At 38.0% G+C, this 9967-nt stretch overlaps 1 protein-coding gene across 1 annotated transcript in view; it reads left to right on the top strand.

The window, feature by feature from the left end:
- The window catches only part of LOC103675828 (fibronectin type III domain containing protein 3C1-like), a 70640-nt gene extending 61421 nt beyond the window's left edge, over positions 1-9219 (top strand). Inside the window, exons 26-27 of the mRNA XM_040630779.1 lie at positions 8166-8287; positions 8784-9219. Coding sequence (XP_040486713.1) covers positions 8166-8287; positions 8784-9125 — 464 coding nt within the window. The 3' untranslated portion in view covers positions 9126-9219. The remainder of the gene's footprint in view (positions 1-8165; positions 8288-8783) is intronic.
- Positions 9220-9967: the final 748 nt, after the last annotated feature.

The raw sequence follows: 9967 nt of genomic DNA on the forward strand, positions 1-9967 counted from the left end.
CAGAGGGGAGGGGGGTGGGGGAATGGGATAGACCGGTGATGGGTAGTAAGGAGGGCATGTATTGCATGTGCACTGGGTGTTAGACGCAACTAATGAATCATCGAGCTTTACATCGGAAACTGGGGATGTACTGTATGGTGACTAACATAATATAATAAAAAATCATTTAAAAATAAATAAATAAATAAATAAATAAATAATACAGAAAAAAAAGAAGATGTGGTCCATATTTAGAATGGAATAGTACTCAGCTATCAGAAAGAATGATTTCTCAACATTTGCTGCCACATGGATGGCACTGGAGGAGATAATGCTAAGTGAAATAAGTCAAGCAGAAAAAGACAATTATCATATGATTTCTCTAATCTATGGAACAGAAGAACTAGGAAGATCGGCATGGGAAGAAAGGGATAAAGAAAGGGGGGGTAATCAGAAGGAGGAATGAAGCATGTGAGACTATGGACTATGAGAAACAAACTGAGGGCTTCAGAGGGGAGGGGGTTGGGGGAATGGGATAGACTGGTGATGGGTAGTAAGGAGGGCACGTATTGCATTGTGCACTGGGTGTTATACGCAACTAATGAATCATCGAACTTTACATCAGAAACCAGGGATGTACTGTATGGTGACTAACATAATATAATAAAAAAAACATTAAAAAAATTAGTTGCCCAAAGAGCCGAGGGTCCATTTCTGGGTTCTCTATTCTGTTCCATTGGTCTATGTGTCTGTTTTTGTGCCAGTACCATGTTGTCTTTGTGATCACAGCTTTGTAGTACAGCTTGAAATCCGGCATTGTGATGCCCCCAGCTTTGTTTTTCCTTTTCAACAATTCCTTGGCGATTTGGGGCCTTTTCTGATTCCATACAAATTAAAGGGCTATTTGTCCCAACACCATTTGTTGAAGAGACTTTTTCCCACTGGATATTCTTTCCTGCTTTGTCAAAGATTAATTGACCATTCAGTCATCGACCAATTTTCATTTCTGGATATTCTATTCTGTTCCATTTATCTATGTGTTTATATTTGCGCTAGTACCATACTGTTTTAATCACTACAGCTTTGTAGTGTAATTTCAAATCTGGGATTGTGATACCTCCAGCATTGCTTTTCTTTTTCAAAATTGTTTTGGCAATTCAGGGTCTTTTATGGTTCCATACAAATTTTAGGATTGTTTGTTCTAGCTCTGTGAAAAATGCTGGTGGTAGGGATTGCATTAAATGTGTAGATTGCTTTGGGTAATATAGACATTTTAACAATATTTGTTCTTCCAACCCATGAGCATGGAATGTCTTTCCATTCCTTTGTGTCCTCTTCAGTTACTTTCATCAATGTTTCATAGTTGAGAGTGCAGGTCTTTCATCTCTTTCATTAGGTTTATTCCTAGGTATCTGATGGTTTTTGGTGAAATTATAAATGGAACTGATTCCTTAATTTCTCTTTCTGCTGCTTCATTATTGGTGTACAGAAATGCAACAGATTTCTATACATTGATTTTGTATCCTGTAACTTTTCTGAATCTGTGTATTAGTTCTAGCAATTTTTTGGTGGATTCTTCTGAATTTTACATATAAAGTATCATGTCATGTGCAAAGAGTGTTTGACTTTTTCCTTGCTGATTTGGATGCCTTTTATTTCTTTCTGTTTTCTGACTGCTGGGATTTCCAGTACTATGTGAAATAACAGTGGTGAGAATGGACATTGCTTTTTCCTGACCATAGAGGAAAAGCTCTGTTTTTCCCCATTGAGGAGAGTATTAGCTCTGGGTTTTTCATATATAACCTTTATTATGTCAAGGAATGTTCCTTCTAAATCTACTTTATTCAGGGCTTTTATCACAAATAGATGTATTCTGTCAAATGCTTTTTTTTTTTTTTTTAAAGATTTTATTTATTTAGAGACAGCCAGCGAGAGAGGGAACACAGCAGGGGGAGTGGGAGAGGAAGAAGCAGGCTCATAGCAGAGGAGCCCGATGTGGGACTCGATCCCGGTACGCCGGGATCACGCCCTGAGCCGAAGGCAGACGCTTTAACGACTGCGCTACCCAGGCGCCCCCTGTCAAATGCTTTTTATACATACATTGAAATAATCTTATAGTTCTTATCCTTTCTTTGATTAATGTGGTGTATCACAATGATTGATTCGGGAATATTGAACCACTTCAGCCCAGGAGTAAATCCCACTTGACTGTACTAAATGATTTTTAATGTGTACTTGGACTCTCTTTCCTAGCATTCTTTGAGAATTTTTGCATACATGTTCATGAGGGATATTGGCCTATAGTTCTTTTTTTTAATGCAGTCTTTCTCTGGTTTTGGTTTCAGGGTACTGCTGGCTTCAAAGAATGAGTTTGGAAGTTTTCCTTCCTTTTTTGTTTGTTTGTTTGTTTGTTTGTTTTTAGAATAGTTTAAGACAAAGGGATATTAACTCTTCCCTAAATGTTTGATAGAATTCATCTGTGAAGCCATCTGGCCTGGATGTTTGCTGGGAGTTTTTTGATTACTGATTCAATTTTATTGCTGGTTATTGGTCTGCTCAAGTTCTCTATTTCTTCCTGATTGAGTTTTGGTAGTTTATGTCTCTAGGATTTATCCATTTGATCCAGGTTGTCCAATGTGCTGGAATATAGTTTCTCACAATATTGTCTTACAGTTGTTTGTATTTCTGTAGTGTTGGTTATTTCTCATTTGTGATTTTAGGTAGTTGGGTCTTTCTCTTTTCTTTTTGACAAATCTGGCTGGGGGCTTTTTAGATTCTGTATCATTTATTTTTGCTCTAATCTTTATTATTTCCTTCCTTCTGCTGACTTTAGGCTTTGTGTGTTTTTCTTTTTCTGGTTCCTTTAGATGTAAGGTTACGTTGTTTATTTGCTTCTTGCAGCAGGCCTTATTGTTATATACTTCCCTCTCGTTACCACTTTTGCTGCATCCCAAAGGTTTTGGACCACTGTGTTTCCATTTTCATTTGTTTCCATGTATTATTTCTTCTTTGATTTCCTGTTTGGCCCTTTGTTTAACCTCTATGTATCTGTGATCTTTCCAAATTTTTTTCTTGTGGTTGACTTAAAGTTTCTTAGCATTGTGGTCAGAAAAAAATGTATAGTATGATCTTGTTGAGGCCTGATTTGTGACCCAGTATCTAATCTATTCCGGCTAATGTCCCATTTGCACTTGAAAAGAATGTGTGTTCTGTGGCTTTAGGGTGGAATGTTCTGAATATATCTGTTAAGACCATCTGGTCCAGTGTGTCATTTGAAGCCATTTTTTCCTTATTGATTTTCTGCCCAGACGATCTGCCCATTGATGTATGTGGGGTGTTAAAGTCCCCTACTATGATTGTATTATTATCAATTAGGTCTTTTATGTTTGTTATTGTTTTGTATATTTGGATGATCCCATGTTGGGGGCATAAATATTTTCAATTATTAGATCTTTTGTTGGATTGTCCCCTTTATTATGATATACTGCCCTTCTTTTTTTATTAATATTTTTTTATTATATTATGTTAGTCACCATACAGTACATCCCTGGTTTTTGATGTAAAGTTCGATGATTCATTAGTTGCATATAACACCCAGTGCACCATGCAATACGTGCCTTCCTTACTACCCATCACCAGCCTATCCCATTCCCCCACCCCCCCTTCTTAATCACTTCTTACAATCTTTTATTTTAACGTCTAGTTTATCCAATATAATTATTGCAACTCTGGCTTTCCTTTGACATATATTTGCACGATAAATATTTCTCCATCCCTTCGCTTTCAATCTGCAGGTGTGTTTATGTCTAAAATGAGTCTCTTGGAAACAAACTGAGGGTTTCAGAGGGGAGGGGGTGGGCGGACAGGGTAACAGGGTGATAGGTATTAAGGAGGGCACGTGTTGTGATGCACACTGGGTGTTATATGCAACTAATGAATCACTGAACACTACATCAAAAACTAGTGATGTACTATACAGTGGCTAACTGAATATAATAAAATAAATTCATTAAATAAATAAAATAAAATAAACTGAGTCTCTTGGAATGCCTGGGTGGCTCAGTTGGTTAAGCATCTGCCTTTGGCTCAGGTCATGATCCTGGTGTCCTGGGATCAAGCCCCGTGTTGGGTTCCCTGCTCAGCCGGGAGCCTGCTTCTCCCTCTCCCTCTGCCCCTCCCCCTGGCTCGTGCTCTAATAAATAAGTAAATTTTTTAAATTTTTTTAAAAATAAGAGTCTCTTATAAGTAACATATCAATGGGTCTTGTGTTTTTTATCCATTCTGACACCCTATGTCTTTTGATTGGAGCATTTAATCCATTCACATTCAAAGCAATTATTGATAGATATGTATTGCCATTTTATTACTTGTTTTTTTGCTGTTTCTGGAGATTTTCTCTGGTCCTTTCCTATCTTTGTCACTTCTGGTCTTTCCTTTCCACTCAATGAGTGGAAAATATTTAATATTTAATATTTCTTACAGGGCTGATTAGTGGTCATGAACTCCCTTAGTTTTTAGCTATTATTTATTTTCTTAAATTTTCTGCCCCATTTTCTCTCTCTTCTTCTGGGACTCCTATCATACATATGTTACTACATTTGATGGAGTCAGTGAGTTCCCTAAGTCTATTCTCTTGTTCTATAATTCTTCTCTCTTTTGTTCAGTTTCATTATTTTCCATTACTTTGTCTTCATGGTCATTAATTCATTCCTGTGCTTCTTGCAGCCTGCTATTCATTGCATCGAGCCTCTTTCCAATCTCACTTATTGCATTCTTCATCTCTGATTTATTCTTTTTTAACTCTTTTATCTCTGGGGTAAGGGTCTCCCTGATGGCTTCTACTGTTTTCCCAAGCCCAGTAAGTACCCCTGATGGTTGCTTTTTAAAATTTTTTTATTGTTTCTTTAAATTCTCTATCAAGCATGTTACTTATATCTGTTTCCCTTAGATCTCTTGACGTGGCCTTACCTTGTTCTTTCACTTGGGATAAATTCCTCCATCATGGCATTTTGTCTAAGTCTCTTCCTTCTTCTCTGTGTTAGAGAAACCACTTATGTTTCCTGCTCCTGAAAGTAATGGCTTTATGAGGAAGAGGTCATGTGGTATCCAAGACCTTGCAATTCAGGAAGTGTCTATGCTGTGTGCTGTGTGTGTTCTGCTGTTGTATTTTGTCCACTCTATCCTTTGGGCCAGTCATCTGTAGAGGATCTCCTTGCCTTCTCTGGGCAGTGTTTGGGCTATGGCTTGAATGTGGTGAGTGTTAACTAGGTGTGCTCCGATCTTCTTGTGAAATGAGACCTGATACTAACTTCCACTAGAACTGAGGCCCTGCAGAACTCTCTGGTTGGGAGACACAGTGTGGGTAGAGGTTTAGTGCTGCTATTCTAGGGGAGGGGGCTGCTGCACTAGGACAAAACAAGCTTGCTTGAGAAGGGCAGAACTGCCAGAGCACAGGGGTGTAGGACTTGGTGTAAGCAAGTTAGGCAGCCACTGGGGCGCCTGGGTGGCTCAGTGGTTAAGCATCTGCCTTCGGCTCAGGGCGTGATCCCAGCGTTCTGGGATCGAGCCCCACATCAGACTCCTCGGCTGGGAGCCTGCTTCTTCCTCTCCCACTCCCCCTGCTTGTGTTCCCTCTCTCGCTGGCTGTCTCTCTCTCTCTGTCAAATAAATAAATAAAATCTTTAAAAAAAAAAAAGTTAGGCAGCCAGTATAAGTGGCTCTGTGTTTATGCTGAGTGCCCAGGGAGAGAAATGGTGCCAGCCATCTGCTTTGTTCACTGAGAGGTATCTCCATAAATTATGCCTCTCTAAGAAGCACTCCAAGAGGAGTGAATAATCCCCCCTCCATGTGCCCCAAGCATTCTTCAGATCCCTGTTTCCTCACTGTATGCCCCTGGGTGGTTTGCCTGCATTCTCTCCAAGAGCCGGGCTCTATCCCAGCCAAGCCCACCGACCTTTAAAACTCCAGGATTTAAGACTCACTGGTTGCAAGAACTCATGAAATTCAGGCCCTCCTCTTTTCCAACCATATGGTTATGAGGAAACATTTTCCTTGTGCATTCCCCTGTGTGTTCCTCTCTCTCTCACTCTTCTCTATAACCAGGGCTCCCTTCTCTCCACGGCATCCTGGATCCATATCTCCCCTAAATCATGTCTCCACACTTCCTACCTTCTTCAATGTGGCCTCTTCTCTCCCTTTAGTCGTGGAGTTTGTTGTCAGTCTTCAGGTCGACTTCTGGGGTATTTAGGGTGATCTGATAGTTATCAGTAGTGTTAGTGGGTCATGACAAGCCTAGGGTCCTACTACTCTACCCCTAAAAATAATAATATGTTAAAAATAACTTTGAAATCAACTAATCCAGCCAATCACTCTACTACCACAGCCACTTTTTAAGAGAAAGAAGCGAATTCCCTGAAAGGTAAGTAACCTAACTAAAGAACACTGTGGGCCAGTAGCAGAGCCAAAATTGGAATGGTAGGCTCCTGATCCCCATCATAGTTCTCCTTCTACTTTGTCATGATATCCATTCCTTGCTACATCTCACATTTTCTCAAATAGATTAAAACACAAAAAAACATCAACTGACAGGTATAATTATACTGATGTTAAAAAAATATACTTAGTATATGGTACATATTCGTACATATTGAGTACAAATTTGTAACCTCATATTTGGTAATTAGTATATATTTGGTATTTTCTGAAACTCTGAATTTCATCTCCCTATTTGAACAGTGAAATAAACTGCTTTCTATAATACATAACAAGGTCAATTTGCAGTCATGAAAGCTCAAGCTTTGAGCGGTTTTTTCCTTCTCAGTTGTGAAATTCAGCTGTTCCAATCTTTCCATACACTTCCAATCACTATTATGAAGTAGTTTGTTTTCAGTGAAAAGCTAACTGGAACATACTGGAATTAAACATGACTTAGACCACAATAATGCCTTATTCTCATCTTATATATATATTTAAGACCCATTTTCCTGAAATGTACAGAGACTAATAACATAAATAAAGATCCTGCCCTCCTTTCCTCACACAGTTGCTATGATCCTAAAATAAAATTATTAATGTATGTGGGGGACCTGGGTGGTGCAGTCAGTTGAGCACTGGACTCTTGGTTTCAGCTCAGGTCATGATTTCAGGGTCATGGGATTGAGCCCTATATCAGGCTCCACGCCTAGCCCAGAGTCTGCTTAAGATTCTCTCCCTCTCCAGACATAGTGAAGAGAAGGGCCATGTGCACCCCAATGTTCATAGCAGCATTGTCCACAATAGCTAAATTGTGGAAGAAGCCGAGATGCCCTTCAACAGATGACTGGATTAAGAAGATGTGGTCCATATATACAATGGAATAGTACTCAGCCATCAGAAAGAACGATTACACGTTTGCAGCAACATGGACGGGACTGGAGGAGATTATGCTAAGTGAAATAAGTCAAGCAGAGAAAGACAATTATCATATGGTTTCACCCTTTTATGGAACATGGGAAATAGGAAGATCAGTAGGAGAAGGAAGGGAAGAATGAAGGGCGGGTAAACAGAAGAGGGAATGAACCATGAGAGACTGTGGACTCTGAGAAACAAACTGAGAGCTTCAGAAGGGAGGGGGGTGGGGGATTGGGATAGGCCGGTGATGGGTATTAAGGAGGGCACATATTGCATGGTGCACTGGGTGTTATACACAAATAATGAATCATGGAACATTGCATCAAAAACTGGGGATGTACGGTATGGTGACTAATATAACAATAAAAATTATTTTAAAAAAAAGATTCTCTCCCTCTGCCCCTCACCCCACTCTCTCTCTCTTATAAATTAAATCTTTTAAAAAATGGTTAATGTATGTGAAATGCTTCCAAATGTATGACGCACCATAAAAATACAATGCAAAAGATTATACCAGTAGGAATTAAACAACAGTAATAAAACTTGTAATAAGGTCTTACTAACAAACAAAACATGCATTATTGACAGTTTTAAGTTCTAAAAGTTTTTAGTACAATCATTCAGATGCCTTATGGTATTGCAAAAGGCTTTATAATAAGAACTATAACTATATATTTCTTAGATTAAGACTACATGGACTGCCTTTTAATCATCATGGAAAACTGTATCAGAATTCAACATATTCAAGATTATCTAGGAAAAATGAAACCCTCTAAACTGAAATTCTCTTTTTCTAGCACCTAAATTACAGCATGTGAATAGCAATATTTGTGAGATCAAATGGGAGTCTTTGGAGCCAATAAAAGGAGATCCCATTGTTTACAATCTTCAACTCATCAGTCAAAAAGGAACTGACCTGGTAAATTCTTGCAAATTCAGTCTTCAAAATTTTATAATTTTATATTCTACTGGGAATTGAGCTCTTGTTGAGGAGTAAGATATCCTTTTAGAATATTTAAAGTAATGAAATCTTACTCAAAAGTCCTACCTTCTCCCTAAAGCTTTATGTACATATTATTTGGGGACAATTGCCTTATTCATTCAATTAAAATATTACTATTGAATGATTTGATATTTCTAGGTTTCACTGATCACATGCACAACTCATTCCAAACCAAACACAATTAAAGTTTAACAATTTTAAGTCTTTGTTATTTCTTAAACTGGACAAAATTACCTGAACAGTACTGGGTCCTCATGATATTAGAGACTGTAAGCATAAACTTTTAGTTTTGCTTTGAACATATTTATGAGGTGAATGGGTTAATTCATAGTTTTCTTGTTGCCAAAAACTATACCGTACTTTTTTATTTGGTAAGACAATATAATTTGCATTTTGTCTCATTTTTCCTTAGATATACCAAGGACCAAACACTTCATTCTCCTTTTCCAACTTTGTGACAAATTCACATTATCGCTTCAAGGTCTGTGCTGGACGCCAATATCAGAATTCTGCTGGAATACAAGAAGAGCTCTGGGGACCATATAGCCCCAGTGTTCTTTTCTCAACACACAAGCAACATCCAGGGCCTGGAAAAGGTGGTGGAGGAAAGGGGGGAAGCAGCACTGGTGAAGAGAAAGATGAAAAGCCCACGATAGAAATGACTGATGATACGTTTGTTCTAATCCTTGTGATAGGATTTGCACTAGTTGCTCTTCTGTGTGCTGTTACAATTCAACATTTTCTAATCAACTAATGTATTTTTATGCATTTTACCTTTTTAGGAATTTCTAAAACAAATTACATCAAATATAGAAATTGCTAGATGCATCTCAATTCTTATTTAAATGTAAATCTCATTTGGTAGAAACCCTTGTAAACATTTATCTGACAGTAAAAGAACTGCCTTACACTCAAGAAATTCATTGTGACAATAGAAGAGATTTTATGAGGAAATAGGTCTATTTTAAATTTGAGAACGTTAGCAACAAAAACACTTCCACTATTATGTAAAACTATCTAAAACCTCTCATGAAAACTATTCTCTGCCTTAATTTTTCTAAGTAATATTTTGCAAAATTTTGATAATTATGAGAGCATTTTGGAATTTTAAGTGGGAAAAATCAATTCTATATGTCAACTTACATTCATATGAAATAATAAAAACATATCTACCAACTGTCTGTACTGTAATTTTTTCAAAGTAACATATTCAGCTGTTTGGCTTGTACCCTGATAATTACTTTGATAGTGGGTAAATAGTAACTTGTTGGCACTTTGTGAGTAGAAGTTGGAAAGTGGAGAGCCATTTTATACTATTATAAACTCTTTAAAATATTCCCAGTGGTGGTTACCCTGTAATCAGAATGATTAAACATACATGTAATAACTCATATTTGTACATATTATATTAAAATGATTTCTTCTGGTGAGAGACAGACTAGCACACAGGGGAGCTGGTGGGGAAAATGAATCCCCATAGCAACTGGCTTGGATAGTGAGAGGGGCCAAATTTTGTGGTTTGTTGCAACCAGCAGGGCTTAAAGCCTAGAGTGTTAAAGGTCAGTGGGCTTGGCTGGGATAGAGCCCATAGCGCAG

The sequence above is a fragment of the Ursus maritimus genome (genome assembly GCF_017311325.1).
Source record: "Ursus maritimus isolate PB19 chromosome X unlocalized genomic scaffold, ASM1731132v1 scaffold_X1, whole genome shotgun sequence".
Taxonomy (NCBI): domain Eukaryota; kingdom Metazoa; phylum Chordata; class Mammalia; order Carnivora; family Ursidae; genus Ursus; species Ursus maritimus.